This window comes from Cyclospora cayetanensis, unplaced genomic scaffold (assembly GCF_002999335.1).
Source record: "Cyclospora cayetanensis isolate NF1_C8 unplaced genomic scaffold, CcayRef3 CcayRef3_contig_5, whole genome shotgun sequence".
NCBI classification, from domain to species: domain Eukaryota; phylum Apicomplexa; class Conoidasida; order Eucoccidiorida; family Eimeriidae; genus Cyclospora; species Cyclospora cayetanensis.
Window position 1 is genome coordinate 36763 of NW_020312480.1, and position 15450 is coordinate 52212.

At 55.9% G+C, this 15450-nt stretch overlaps 2 protein-coding genes across 2 annotated transcripts; one reads left to right on the top strand and one right to left on the bottom strand.

Moving 5' to 3' along the window:
• Positions 1-1993: 1993 nt before the first annotated feature.
• Positions 1994-4929, top strand: LOC34622007. Its single transcript, XM_026334746.1, is given in 9 exon segments — positions 1994-2065; positions 2184-2332; positions 2431-2940; positions 3018-3027; positions 3065-3151; positions 3270-3659; positions 3835-3918; positions 4184-4705; positions 4852-4929. Coding segments are annotated over 9 exon segments (1902 nt in total).
• A 1384-nt stretch (positions 4930-6313) lies between these two features.
• LOC34622006 (nuclear protein localization protein 4) lies at positions 6314-10662 on the bottom strand. Its single transcript, XM_026334747.1, has 10 exons — positions 10498-10662; positions 10119-10284; positions 9479-9741; positions 9096-9314; positions 8364-8527; positions 7886-8066; positions 7638-7718; positions 7079-7177; positions 6780-6854; positions 6314-6523 (listed from the first exon to the last, which is right to left on the bottom strand). Exons 1-10 carry the CDS (start codon positions 10660-10662, stop codon positions 6314-6316), a joined length of 1623 nt encoding a protein of 540 aa, XP_026190532.1.
• Positions 10663-15450: the final 4788 nt, after the last annotated feature.

Here is a 15450-nt window from a genome sequence, read left to right on the forward strand (position 1 = left end):
TCGCAGCGTTAGGCCCCCCCTTCCCCCCTGGTTCGTCAGAAAGCCTTCCATAGTGCAAAGACTACTGCGCGTGTGTTTGTGCTGTGCCTTTAGGGGGGCTTTCTACCAGGGATTGGCGATGAGGTGCTCGGTAGGGTGCTCTAATGCCTCTGCGGCTGGTGCTGTTTTTGTACTGCCACTATTGTTGCTGTCGCCATTGCTCTGCTGCTGTCGCACCTGCATAGCGCACTCCACTTTGCAGATGCTTTTGTTTCGCTGCCGCGTGCTCCTCAGTTCGATGGCGAAGGGTTGCAGCTGTGCCTGCGCTGCCTGAGACGCCCTCCAGCAGCAGCAGGATTCAACAGCGGATCAGCAGCAGCTGTTTGGTCGTGCCTCCCTTTACCACTGCTGAGCTTCAGGACTTGGTGGGAGAAGCAAGCGCATGCACTTCAATCCTCGCGCCTCTCGGAGCTGCAGGTGCAGAGCGACACAACTGCAAGCCCCACCCGCTTCCGGCGTAACGGACTCCTGTGTCTGTCCGCACTGCGCATGCAGGCTCCCTGAGCTGCAGGGTAGCGCACTTCTTGCTGAGCTTTCTTTGACAGCTTTCTACTGGTGACATGAGCTCGTTGGCAGCTCGATGCATCGGTGATGGACTCCTCTGTTTGCTAACGTCCTGTGCTGTCTCACACTTCCCATTCCTTTCTTTTCGAACCGTTGCGCATGCTGCTGCCCCTGCGCGAAGCCCACGAACTGCGCGTGTGGGGCTTCTGGCAACGCGCTGTATTTTTACAGATGTACTCGCCGCGGAGAGTAGTTGCTGCGGCTGCAATCGTCTTGTTGTGTGCTACTTGCTCCTCCTGCTGCTGCTGCAGTGCTCCCTGCGTTTGTCGAAGCCGCGTTAAGGTGCATGGTAGGGGGCGAGTCGGCCTTGGTTTGCTGCCAGCAAAAGCATCTCTTTTCCAAAGACTACGAGCACTGCCCGCAAGGCCTCGTGGCTGCTGCGGCTGCTGCGTCTGGCCTCTCTACCAGCAGCAGCAGCAGCAGTGGTAGTAGTAGCCTCATTGCCACGAGCAGCAGCAGAGCCTACGCCGCCTTGCACAAGTCGTCGCTGCATGCAACGCGAAGGGCTGCGCGCCGCATCAACACGCAGCTGGGCAGGCAGCAGGCGGAACGCCGTCAGCAACAGCAGCAGCAGCGGGAAGAAGAAGAAGAGATTCGCGAGGAAGAGGAACGACAAAAACAGCAGAAGCGACTGCCGAAGGGGCTATTCCAGAGCCACACGCCCTGTGCTGCTGCTTCTGCCGCGGATTGTTGCAGCTGCTGCTGGATACCTTCCGCAGTCGCTGCCGAAGCGGCGGGAAGAGATTCCGCATTCTCATCATCGTCATCCTCAGCAGCAGCAGCAGCAGGACAGGGCACCACTCAGAATCTCTGCTTTGTTGTTGAGCTGGTTGCTGTGGGGCGGCTTCAGCGACCTGATGAAGCGGGGATGATTACAGTGTCTCCTGTGACGTCTGCTGGAAAAAGGCACTTCCCAAAGGAGGGGGATCGGCTGTTTTTGCAGCTTGCTGCTCTCTGTCCGTCCCGTTGCTGCCAGCTGCAGCAGCTTGGCAGTCTCCTCAGCGGCTGCTCAAGGCCCGTAGCGGACGAACTGCTGCAGCAGCTGCTTCTGCAGCACCGGCAGCACTCGCAAGCAGCAGCAGAAGGAAGAGAGGCCCCTCCTTCGTCTCCCCCTGCTGCCGCGCCGTCCTCCAGCAGCCTGCACACCTTTGAGCTGCCTCTGAGAGCAGCTCTTCTTCCTTTCGCTGGCTTGCTGCAGACTCTGAAGCACATGCGGCAAGGGGACGCTGTGCTGGTGAGGCTTACGGGCAGCGCAGCAGCGCCTGTGTCGCAGGGAGACGAGCAGCAGAGCAACCCGCGTAGAAGCACCAATCGGGGTAGCGGGTCTGCTGGCAAGGAGGATCACCCTCGCCACGTTCCGCTCCAGTGCCTCTGCAGCAGCTGCAGCATGATGCGCTCAGCCGCTGGCAGTTGCGCCAGAACCTTGGGAGAAGCGGCCTTGGCGGCAGTCGAAGCAGAAGGCGTATCTGAAACAAGCCGAAGCAGCAGCTGCGCATTTAAGGACCTGAGCAAACCGTGCAGCAACGCTGTTTGCCTCTTCGTTCGCCTTTGCGGCTGGCAGCGCCTGGAAGAAGTCAGAGTTCCCTGTAAGATCCAAGGCCCTCAAAGTCGTGGCTGCAGTTGCTAATCTTGTTTCGAGTGCTGCGCATTTCCTTGCTGCTGTCGCAGCAGGTCTTCTCGAAACAGCAGCAAGTGCTGTTGCTGCTGCTATGCTCCTTGCATGTTCGCAGCGCCTATACACCCAAATGCGGTTGCGGGAATCTTGCGATATTCCATAATTCCGTTCCAGCCGCAACAGCAGCAGCCAGGAGTCGGCGCAACAGCAGCAGCTGTAGCAGCAGCAGCCTCTCATCCCCTTTTCGCAGACGAGGAAAGCATCCTGCTTGTCCGCCTGCGCGTTGAGGCAGAAGTATCCCTACCACCCCACGCTGCAGCTGCAGCAGCTGCAGCAGCTGCTGCAGCCAGCTCAGAAGCTTTTGCGGATGACGCTGATACGAGCCGTCGAGAGGTCTTAGAAGCCTTGCGTCTGCTGCAACAGCAGAAACGCGTGCCGTTGCTGCCTTTGCTTTTCAATGTGGCGGATCCAAGGTGTCTCGCAGGAGCAGGTGACCTGACGTTCCGGAACGTGGAGGAGAAGGATCAACTCCAGCAGCAGCAGCAGTCGGAGAAGGGGCAGCAGCAGCAGTCGGAGAACGTGTGGCTGCTTCTGTCTCCTTCCGCAGTGACATCAGTTCCATTGTGGCTGCGCTCAATTCTGCTGAAGCTTTCTCTTGGTCAAACAGCGGAAGTGATGCTGCCTCCTGAGTTGCTTCTGCTGCGGCAGCCGCCTGCGCAGCAGCTGCACCAGGACCGCATGCTGAGGCTGCAGCAACGCCTACAGCAGAAGCAGCTTAAGGTCCCCTCGCCGTTTTCAGAGCATGCTGAGCATGAACAGGGCGGTTATGGGGACTTTGAGCAGCAGCAGGAGCAGCAGCAACAGCAGGAGCAGCAGCAGCAGGCAGTACAAAAGGATGTGGCACTGGTTCTAAATGTGCCGAGGACGTCGTGGGTAAGGCCTGCCCTCCATGCACTGCCCTTGCGATCTGTATTTTGTGTTCGTATTCATCGTTTTGGTGGGTGGCCTACGTTGGTGCGAATGGATATCTGTGTGTGTGTATGTGGCGTAGGAAGGGGTATGGTTGCTGCACATGCCAGATGCAGCCGAGACTGCTTGCGAGTTTACAGCAGGAGATCCTTGCCACGGCGGAGTCGGCGAGAGAGCGGCTGACTCTGCTGCTCTGACGGAGTTGCAGGGGGGGCCAGATGCCTTCTCAGCCGAACTGCAGCTGAAGCGAGTCATTAAGGGCCTGCAGTGTATCGAGAGGGGGGAATCTTCGGCCTTGCAGCCTCATCGGTTGTCTTACGCGCCAGAGAGACTGCACCAACTTTTGCTGCTGCTGCAGAGCTCTGAGCACGGGCAGCAGGAAGGAGGTGTCTCTGAAGAGGCGTCGTTTAGGCCTGGAGGCCTCCAGCTGGACTGCCGAGCACTTGTCTCATTTGTGGGGATCCTCGGAAGGGTAAGTGGAGCTGTTTGAAGCGCATTCGCAGAGGAAAGACGTACCTTGGCACGCCAGCAGCCTCTGCTACAGCCACTGCTGCAGCAGCTGATGCGGCAACTGATGCGCGTGTCTGGACACTGCCGTTCTAGGATTCAGACTTTGGTGCTGTGGTGCGTTGATGCTGCGGCTGCAGAAAGCCGACCATTGGGCTCTCTCGGGAGATGAAAAGGCGGCACTGGGCATCGCTCTGAAAGAAGAAGGGAATGTTCTCTTCAAAGTAGTCCTACATATATATCCAATTGCAGCAGCGACAAGAGGGAGGGGGAGCACGACGTATCAGTTGGGGGAGCTCGTTGCGTAAAAGAAATAGACTGCGGCAGCAGGAAGGCCCTCTTTTTTCGTAGCTATCCCCGCCTTTGCATGGCGTGTGCTTAGTCTGAGCAAGATGGCCTCTCTCTTGCTTTCCTACTTGCTTCTTTTTTGGGAACGTGTAAAATAGTGCCTGCCTTCTGCTTCTGCTGTGGGTGGCTGCTGCGGTGCAGCACGGCTGGACCGCTGCTGCCTTGTCATTCTACAAGAAAGGATTGGACATTTGCCGGATGTCTGCTGCGTGTTCCTTGCTACAAAAGCAGCAAAAGCCGCAGCTTCTGCCCCCCTTCGGAGGGTCGTCTGCACTTTCGGCGCAAGGCGCCCCGGGTAGTGCAGCCGAACTGTGTCTTCCTGCAGCGCAGGCCTTGTGCTGCGGCTTGTCGTTGAACGCTGCTTCCTGCTGCCTAAGACTGAAGCAGTTTAGGGATGCTGCAGCGCATTGCGACGTCGCGCTCTCTTGTGCAGCGCAAGACGTGAGCAGCAGCATCAGTTGCAGCAGCTCAGGTGAGGGGTTGCAGGAAGCTGCTTGTGCCGAGCAGCGGCAGCGTGTGCAGCAGAAGTTTGACCGCTTTCTCACGCAGCGGACGGCCTGGCACCGGAAAGCCCTCGCGTTGCAGGGTGTAGGCGAGGCAGAAGGAGCCTTGGAGGCAGCGCGAGCGGCTGCAAAGCTTGCTCCTAAGGATAGAAACATTCGGGTTAGCGGCTAGTGCTTCCGCTGCGCTTGTGCTTGCAGCTGCTTCTGCCGTTCGCTGATGTGGCTTCTTGCCATGGCTTGCTAGGAAACGCTGCTGCTCTAGATACGTGGTCGTTGCAGAGGTCGTTGTCTGTGGTGGCCTTGCAGGCGTTGCTACTGGAATTGCAGCGCGAATCGCAAAAACAGCAACAAGGGGCTGCCGCTCTGCGGGGCTTCTTGCTTTAGCGTTTAGTTGCTGCAACTGCATCCCTATATGGCGATGCTGCTGTCACCACCCTTTCCTGAAAGGCTGTCGGCCTTTTGCTCCTAGTTCCGTGAAAAGTTCTCACAGCCCGTCTACTCGACGCGAAGAAGGTGCCAGCGCTCGTGCAGCGGCTCCTGAGATGGAAGTGTCTGCGGCAGCCGCAGAAACTTGCCTCGCACCGATCGGAACCTGCGTATTTACGCAAGCCAGAGGATTGGGAAGTCTATCCGGAGTAGTGGAAAGGCCAACGTTGGCAGCTGGGGGGATCCCTCGCTGAGGCGGTTTCACGCACTGCCTCCGTTTTACAGGATGTAGCGCCAGTGCCACCACGGCAGTAACAACAGCGCCTGTCTGACTCGATGTTGCTCTAAAATGCAAGCGCTTCTGTAGTGCTTCCCTCTTACAAAGCACAAGTCGCGAGGAGTCGGTGCGGCGCTTATTGTGCCGCTTAAACCTGCCCGAACCGTTACAACTGCTTTACGCCGGCGGATTGCTTGGCACCTGCCACAAAAGCGTAGCCTTAGAGGGGTTGGTACTGCCTTTCCCGCGCAGTCAGTAAGTAGACCGGGAGTTAGGGGGGGTCGATGGGGGTGTCTAGACAGCCAACCAAAGGTAGAGGTGGTAACGGAGAAACGGCTAGTTGGCGTAGCACCAGGCCACAGCAGCAAGCTGGGGGCGCTACGCAACGTTCGTTTATTGTCGGTTATCCAGCCATCATCAGAAGCCGCCAGTCTATCCACTTGACCGTTCGATGGCTCGGGTAGGTAGACTCTCCCATCAGCTGCCTATCGGCTCAGTCATTCTTTGGAATGTTTTTGCTCACGTGCGATACTCGGTGGTCCTATACTACTGGCAGTTGCCTGGTGAGCAGGCCGACTGTAGACTGTTTCGGTGCCTAGAACGCACCAGGCGCACCAGCGGGGTGGCCAGGTAGGTGGCTAACTCCCTTCGTTGTAGGTTAGTAGTGCCACAGAGAACGAATTCACCTTCATTGTAGGCTCGCCTCTGCTGCAGAGGGGACTGACGGCGTAGGCCTCGCTACGGCTTGGCAGCTAGCAGCTAGCAGCCAAGGGCCCCTTTGGGGGTGTTAAAAACGGTCACCTCAAATTAATCAACGGCGAGGACGACAAAGACACACATTGGCGCGCCAGACGCTTGCCCCACCTCATCGAGATATCCCTCACAGTGGATGGACCTGCCGGCCGACGGCTAGCGACAACTGACTCGGCGGCTTGCTCGGACTTAGCAGCCAGCCAGCTAGGCGGCAGTGCATGCATCAGCGAGGGGAACCCTTTACGCGCAGAGGGGCGTTTAAGCTGCTGCCCATGACGCTGGCTCTATTACCCCATGCGTTCAGCCTCCTGCCTAGGCAAGGGACTTTAGAATGTCTTCCATGCCGGCATCCACCGGCGTTTCTTTAGAGACCGAGTCGCAGATGGTAAGGCTCGTGGGAAGGTCGAAGAGACGCGCAACATAGAGCAGTAAGTGGAAGTCACAGAATCGGCTCCAGTTAGCGTCAGAACCCCCAGCAGCACCCGCAGCCGAGCGGCTCATCGAGGGGTGGTTAAAGTATGCCTGAAACAGCCCAAAGCGGTCTATGCGAGGCAAGAGATGTATTTCACGCCAGAGGCTGCCGCGGGGAGTGCAGCTTCAAGTCAACTGGAAGGCCTGGAGAGACAGCCAGCCGCCTCAGCCAGCGGAAGGCGCGAAAGGGAACACAGCGGGGCAGACAGACACAGGGGGATCACCAAAGCCAGACAGCGCCGTTCAACAACAGCTGTGCCACAACAGCTGTGCAACACCACAGCGGCAGAATACAGAGTCCACTGACTTGAATGTCTTGCGGAGTTTGGGCTATAATCCGATTTTCTCTAGGGAAATGCGTGTGCTGGAAGAAAGAGCGAACCTGAACGTGCCACAGGCGAACGGCAGACAGAGCCCATGAGGCACGCACGCGCAAGCAAGCAAGCCTCCACCGCCATGCATGTAGTGCCACGCCTCATCGAGCAAGCCCCCTCCCCCCCTCAAGGGAAGGCGCCTCTGCGAGGAGGGATAGACACTGCTGACGTAAATTCATCATGCTAGGGGCCAACCGAGACAGCCAATCACGCAAAAAACGAAAAAACACACCCGTTTAGGCGCAGATTCATTAACCCTGACAATACACCAGCTTGCGTCGAATCGGTCCTTTTCCACACCCGATTCCAGCACCTGCGGCCGCAATTCTCCCTTAGGAGAGACGGAGGGCAGCACGAGGAGACAGCGCAAAAACGGCATGTGACACCCTGGCAGCAGCAGCAGCAGCAGTAGCAGCAGCAGTAGCAGCCTGTGCAGAGAGATACTCGATAGAGCGACAGCTACACACCGCGTTGGTGCGCAAGGGCGCCACGGCTGTTCACCTCCGCCAATTTGTAGCAGCAGCAGAAGCAGCAGCACAAACACAAACGGCAGTACAAACAGCAGCACAAGCAGCAGCACAAACACAAACGGCAGTACAAACAGCAGCACAAGCACAAACGGCAGCACAAACACAAACAGCAGTACAAACAGCAGCACAAGCACAAACGGCAGCACAAGAACAAACAACAGCACAAACGGCAGCACAAGAACAAACAGCAGCAAAAGCACAAACAGCAGTAGCAAAAGCAACCGCACAAACAGCAGCACAAGCACCCCCAACACAACCTGCCTTGCGGGGTTTGCTAAGGACGATGTGTGTCTCATCGGTTTGCTCGTCGGCGATCATGCCGTCTCGAACAAGAGCCATAATCTGTGATCAGCCAGAGTCCGAGAGGAGCAATGCGTCGTAAGCAACTGATGGAGGGGCGAAATTTCCACACACGGAGCGATGGAAAGCGCGTTGGAAGGGAGGGCAGCACCCGTATGTGCGATTTTCTTGGCGTTAGTGTGCACAGGGAAGCGTAAGCTGACACCCACCAAATCGGATACCATAAAGGCGTTAGGAACGATTTCCTGCTGCTTCTGTTCCTGCTGCTTCTGTTCCTGCTGCTCGAGCTCTTGAGGCTCAGCAGTGTGCTGCAGCGCCACGGTGCATGCGACAAACTTAGGAACCGGATACCCCGAGAAATGACTCGACTGAAGGTGAGCGAGCTGTAGCCTGCGGCAGCAGCTCGCACAAGAGCACGCGGAGACTGAAGGTCTCTCTTGTTCTAGACAGCCTGGTGTATCGGTAACACAGTGCAGTGCCGTCCCTCCAGACTTCAAAGCAGGCAAGGAGGGAAAGCCTTCGCGAAAGCTCCAGAGACGCCTAGGCCGATCTGCACGCTGCGCTTTCGGGTGTGAGCGGCTTTTGCGTGGGCAGGAGGACAGTTTTGGGGGGAATTGGGGGGTTGGAAGCGGCTTCAGCGCACAGCAAGCTTCTTTTTGCTGCTTGGATAAATCCTTTGCAACTCACTTTGCGAGGAACAAAACCTCCTTTGGAGTAAGGAGCTGCTTCCTTGGTTTATGCGTGAAGACAAAGCCAATCAGCTCGAGTCCAAGACGAGCAGCGACTGCAGCAGCCAACTCCATTTCTGAAGCGTGGCCTTCTAGCAAACGAAATTCGTCCTCCGTTCCTTCCTGAGCGCAGAGGCAGAGGCCAAAAAATCCACGCTACGGGCAGGAAGAGACGCGCGTTCACACAAGGAGACTGAGTGCGAGCGATCGGCACTTAACAGAAGAGATGCAGACGCGGGAAGGACAAGCAGAAGAAGACGGTTTCGACGTAGCAGCGTGGAATCTATAGCGCAAGCCGCCAATCGGCAAATAGAAAAAGAAATCACCGGGAGATACTCTCTGAGACAGAGAGTAAGAGAAGAAGAGAGCAAAAAAACGCAGCGAGAAAGCGCATAAACACACAGCAGGCCTTTCTTTGTACGCAAGTCGCACGCGCAGCCATGACAAAGCAAGCGCTGCCGCTCCCCTTATCGTGCACCCTACTGTAGGACAAGAAACGCTGCGGGTTCCGCATTAAGACGCCTCACGGCAGACAAACGCAGCTAAGGCAGCAACAGCAGCAGCAACAACAGCAGCAGGAGCAGAAGCAGAAGCAGACGCTTTGCATAAAACCACGAAAGGAAAGCGAAGGAGAAGTTGCAGCAGGGTCAGTGGCGGTAGGGCTTTTGTTAGAGTGGGGGAACTTTTTCACCTGAGGAGGTTCATAGACGGCTTCACAGACGGCGCGAATCCCCAAAGGATAATGCCGATCTTCTCGATAATAGCCAAACATGAAGCCGCAGCGTTGCTGTTGCATATTGAGATCATTCTTCCAGTAGGAAACGAACTGCTGCACCTCGGAAACATTCATCAGTTCCAGGTGATCCACGTGTCGGTACACCTGGTGCTTCAGCGTCAGCGTCTGAGGAAGCTGCAGCGCACCAGAAACTCTAGCACGAGCAGCACCAGATGACTTGCGAGCTCATCTGCATGCGCGGAAGGGCACGAGGTCCAGTCCCCTGCATAGAAAAGGCAAGAGACTTCACTAGCCTGGGGAGGACTATGTGTATGCATGCATGCAGGCTTCACTCAGACCTTGTTCATATGGCCAGCCTGCAGCTTTGTGGCTGTGAAGCTGTTGACGAGCGGCAAATCCAGAACGGCGTAGTCCCTCTCCTCTAGGAATTTGTCAAAGGGTTTAAATGCACTGTTGTTGCCGCTGCTGTCGGCATCCTTGCTGCTGCTGCTGCTGCTGCTAAGGTTTGAACTAGAACTGCTGGAACTGGCTGTGGGCAGGCCTGGGCAGAGAGCAGCAGCCCACAGAAACGCACAACTACCGCATGAAGTCGCAAGTCTGCCTCTGCAGTGGAGGCAGCCTTAGTACACAACGCTGCCGTTTTGCGGAAGAACAAGGGTAAAGCCTCAAAGCACCGCTCCGAAAAGCCAGCATACAGGAGTGAGCGGAACTGCATGCTAGGAGGCAAGGCAAGGAAATAAGAGACTGCGAGAATACCACGACCCGAGGGGGCATCCGTGAAGCGTGCAAACTGAGCAGAAAGTGTGTGTCACTCTGTGCTGAGACTGCCCCTGCGACTCCTGCGGGTGAAGTTTCTGTCACTGGTGCAGAGGCAACTACACCGAAATGCTTTTTCGGTGCGTGTGTAGTGTGCAGCTATTAGCCTCTGCCGAGAGGCCCCCAGCCAGCAGTCGGCCACAGGCGCAGTGTGAAGTCTACCTTCCGCCGGCGGAATGTCGAGAGCCACGTCTTTAAGGCTGTGCGATGGCGTGAAGAGGGTTGCAGAATGTCTAACAACAGCGTTGCTGCCTCGTGTGTCAACAAAAAGGAGGCATCCGGAAGAAAGGCCCAAAGACTCTACACAGCACGCGGCCCGCGGCAATAGCTGCACAGGAAAAAGGCGCATTTGCATTGGCGAATAGAAAGCCGTGGCTGAAAGCTGTCAGAAAAGACAGCTCTCCATTTGAGGCTGAACTGATGCAGCAGCCAGACTTGAACCCTGGGGAACAACCACCAGCCACAGGAACGCCTCCATGCGGCGCGAAAGCCCATCAGGAGTGGCAGCAGCAGCACAGCATCAGCAAGAAACAAGTTGCACCTGTTTCTTCGCAGCATCTGTGTAGAGGTCGAGTGTATCTTCAGGAACTTTCAGCTGCTGGGCTACCTGCACATACAACTCGGATGCCGTGATACTGCTGTTGCACGTCACTCTGCTATGCCCAGAAGAGGCACGCAAACGCAGCACCAGGTGTTGCCCTTCCATCTCTGTTGTGTGACTGCTGCTCTTCGCGCTGTCAGGGTGCTTCAGAGGCTTTAGCTGGTGAGGCTTGCTGCACGGAGGTGAGCTGCGCTTCCTGTCGCTACGGCTTTTCAGGGTTGGGTGAGAAGGGCGGTAGCTGTGGCAGGGGCTGCCTTTACTGCTGTTACAGAGGGTGCTGCTGGTACTGATGATTCCGATGGCATACACCAAAACAGCAGCTGGCGCACCCGCTGCTGGCGAGGCGACGCAGAGTCGAAGGTAGCTGGATACACATGGGACAGTCAAACAGACACGATACGCATACTCCACAATCCTTAATTCCTCTTGTTTCTGCTTCTAGTGCTGTTGCTGCTTCCTCCACTGCCGCTGCCGATGCATGCGTGCGGTTGCCCAGCCGCTGCCCAGCGGCTGCCGCTGCGCAGCTGCCTTTGATTTTCTCCCCGTGGCTTCCTACACACACGTCTGAAGTAAGATTCTTCGCGAAAATACAGGAAATGTAGCTCTCCCGAAACACACACTGGGCAAAACGAAGGCGACTGGCGAACCTCTAGCAGCCGCCGCTGCGGCCGCTGCCGATGCCGTAGTGTCTTGATGATGATCGCTCAGCTGTAGGGCAACGTATTTCTGCAGCCGCTCCTTGGTTGGAGCTTTAAAAGGGTTCCAAATGCATCAATTTGATTCTCGGTGTCTCAAGGAAAGCAGCTTCAACAGGAATCTAGGACACAGAAGCGAATTTGGGGATTTACGCATGACAGATCATGAGTGCTGAGAGGCCGCTAAAACGACGCACCAGCCCCAGAGCCTGACGACACTCGTCCTATCGAGCTTAGATGGCACAAAAGAAGTGGATTAAACTGCACAAGAGCAGTAGAGAGATAGCAGTTGTGCTGTAGGCGCAGAGGAGCTCAGGCAAAATTCGCCTGTCGAGAGCAGCTAATGAAGCCTGTTCTTCCTGCACAGACGCACACAGACGGAAAGGTGCCCCGTAGAAACAGCTATTAGGTGGAGTCTGCGTAGCCAGCTCCCGATCCGGGACGAACCCGTGGACACAAATTTTGTACATCGTAGAGGAATGCTGCTGCTACTCTTCTGACAGTCCGTTTGCGAGAGCTGTTGTCCCCTCAAAAAAGTCCGTTTGTGTTAGCTCACTGGGGATGAGCTCGTAGAGTAGCGGTCCAAACATGCTTGAGAGAGACCCGCCCTGCGGCACGGGAGCGACAAATGAGCTGCGCAGGGGACTGGGCAGTTGAAATACACCAAAAGATATATGGAATAACGGATGCTATAAAGCAGACCGACAGGAGAAACGTGGAGAACAGCAAAAACGGCTGAAGAAGTGTGGGCGTTAGCATAAGCACGTGCATGCGAGGCAGTGCCGAGGTGCTCGAGAAGTGAAGTGCAATGGGGGGACCTAAAGGCAGGAAACAGAAGCGGAAGGCCAAACAAAGGGGCAGCCCAGAGATAATCCGCTTTAGAGAGACCAAAACGTTTTCGCTTATCGCTGCGCTAGTGGCAGAGACAGCTAAAGACCCCGACATCTTCAAAAGGCTTCTGCTGCCTTCGCAACAGCAAGGGGGCGAAGACACGGAAGAATCAAGACGCCTCTCCCTAGTGCTGCACCTCCTTGGGCGGCTCGCTGACGAGCTTAAAGTCTGTTGTGCACCCTGCCCTGCTCTTGCGGCTCCTGGGAGATGTCTAGTCCTGCTGTGGCTGTGGCGAGACCTACGCTACGACTGTTGCCCTTGTGCCGCGCTCGCATTCAATGCGCCTGCCTGCCCGCTCAAGCAACTGCTGCAGAAACTGTTGCGCATGCGCATTTTGCTCGGCAATGCATGGGAGCTCAGTTTGTTACTGGCGTTGGTGTTTCGTGTGCATAGGCTTCGAAGTGTAAGGATTACCGATTTCTCTGGGCCCCTGATCTGCTGACATCTCAGCAGCAGTACTGCCCATCGGGCTACCCCGTCTCTGTGCTTCAACATTCACGCTCTTTAGCAGCAAGTCCAGCTACAGCAGATTCCGTTTGTGCCGCTGAGGATAGTCCGCATCAGCCAGACAACGCCCAGGAGGACTCGGGGACCCCCACCCTTTTTTCAGAGCAAAGATCCTCCAACGATGTGACGCTCGCACCTGCACCCTTTTCTAGAGAATTCGACCAGAGCGACGGCACTCAGCAAGACTCAGAGAGCAGCAGCAGCAGCAGCAGCAGCAGGGGCAGTGATTGTTGCCTGTATGTAGACGGTGTGCCTCTGGAGGTTCCTGCCGATCTGCGTGAAAGAAGTGGGGCCTTCCTCGTTTCGTTGGAGAGCAGCATCCGCTCAGTTGTGCATCTCGCCGCTGATGGTATTTCTTCCAACTTCGCGGGGGGGCTTGTTGGGTTCTTAGGGGATTTAAAGGTGAAGCTTCGAGACCTAGATGAACTCTGGTGTACAGAGGAGGAGGCGCTGGCCAAGGCTCTCTTTGGTGCCGTCAACCATCATCTCAGGGGCCTCACGCTGCTTCTCGTAGGCCTACACAGCATACACAATAGATGCGCACCAGGAGAGGCAGGCGAAACGCATGCTTGACGGATAGCAGGATACATGGGCAGCAAGCTTATCTGCCTGCCCAGAAACTCCATAGTGGTACTAGCTTGGCTCCCCTAACGTGTGATTCCCACCTTTTGGAAGCTCGAAACTATAGCGTTGACACTTTCTGGGTGTGTATGCGGCTAAAGGAGGCAGAGGCATCCATCACCGAATGCGAAGCCAACGAGGTGAGGCGACCAGAATACACTGCTTCCTTCTGTGCCTCTCCTCACTCGTTCGGCTTCCTTCTATGTATATTCCTCTGCATCTCCGTGTGCTCGGGCCTTTTTCTCTCTGACTATGTTTCTTACGTCCTTGCTTTCTTTTCACGCATCGCTCGTTGCCACCGCGTTGAATCTGGCAGGCCTGTCAATTCCTCCAGGCGTTCTCCCTTTGCAGTCCCTCTTTCTCTGCTCCCACTGTGGTTCGTGGCCCTCCGTCCGTGTGGAAAGCTAGCCGTGTAAATGGGGGTTTCGCGCGTGCCTCGCTCTGTGTCTGCTCTGTCGACACGTAGACTTCTTCTTTGAAGCAGCTTGCTGTCCTCAGAATTTCGCGGCAAAAAGAAGGGCCGAGGAACTTTTCATGACGCGCCTTGTGGTAGTCGCAGATGTTGGGTTTTAATATGCTGCTACCGCTGCTGCTGCAAACACGGGGCGGTGTCTCCTTGCTGGGACTGCTCCGCCGCACCTCGCTGCTGCCACTGTTTTTGGCCTTGAGGCTACCGCCGTTTTCGCTCTGTCACTGCTGGGTGTGTCTGCCAACGTGGAACCATCCAAGCTTCGTATCGCGCATGTCTCTTGAGGATTTACAGGAGCTTCTAGAGGCGCTACGTCCTCAGTGGATAGGCAAAGATATCCCCAAAGTACGACCCTTTTAGCCGCTGCTCTTTCCCCTGAGGCTTTTTTTCTGGGAGTGCGGCTTGTAGCCCGGTGCTTAGCCTGCTCTGGTACAACACGACACCCCAAGCCACACAGAGAGACCGCGCTTCGGCTTCAGGATGCCATCGAATTGGCGGAAAGTGTCATCTTCTACGAGTTGCGGATGCCCAAGGAGCACATGGAACTATGCTGCCACGTCATTAGAGCTTACCTCCGTGGTGGGAAGCTGCATTTCCCACTCAGTCTACTCTCTAGCGGCAGCCCTTTACTCACGCCTACGACAAGCATTCTTGAAGTATCTGCAGCCCTCTGCGTCGTGTGTAAACGCAGCGCGTACACTCTTGAGGGAGGTCCCTAACATGAGGCTCCGAATTAACCTAACACAAAAGTGCGCGGCTCTCTTTCTCTCCTATTTGTTGCGTTTGCTGCTGCTACCTCTTGCTCTTCCTCCGCTCGCGCTTCGTATTGCTACTCCAATATGATGATGCAACGTTTTAAGGGCGCGTGCGTGCGTGCGTGCACTGGGATGCAGCAAGCAGCTTATGGTCGCCTTAGAGCATTTAGTGCAGGTAATTGGCAAATCACCTGATGCGTCTGGATGCCCGCTGCGAGAATAACTTTTTTGCTGGCACTTTTGTTGTGTCGTCCTACTTCCATGCACTACGCACAAACTCCTTGAAACAGCGATGGCTCCTGCTGCACGGACACCTGAGGGACATATTTTACGTGACGATCTGTTGCAGCGGATCTGCGTCGCATGCCACTGCTTCGAGGTCGTCCAGCAGTTCCCCCAGGCAAGGAAGAAAGACTAGGTCTCTAAGCATAAACCGAAAGGAGGGACCTAAAGGGCCTCCTTGGCACTAAACAAGCCATAGGACGCCTTTGTGTCGTTGAAACGCACTCCAAGTGCTCTTATTGCGTCCACTGCACTGTTTGTCTGACAGCTTTCCCACATACAAACACCGTTGTCCTTGCGTGTAGCAACACACACACAAACGTGTACTCTAGCACATGCAGCAGTGATGCCCCCGTATGGATACAGGAAACCGTGCTAAGGATACATCTATGTCTGAGCCCGCTTACACCGATGCTCATCTTTGCATTTACATACAGCTATTAGCACCAGCATGAAGAGGAATCTTCACCATCTGCCCAAATGCAAGGACGTCCACTCACAAATACCTTGTGCAAGATACTTGCGTCTGTGCAAAATTCTGGGTCAATACTTCTTTTGGGGCAGTTGTCCTCGTGTGCAAGCGTTTGCATGTGCCCTTTTGTGCCGAAAGCTTTCGTGTGGAGAGCCGTGAGAACAGATTTCCCGTGTATTCCTCCTTTTTGAGTTGCCATGC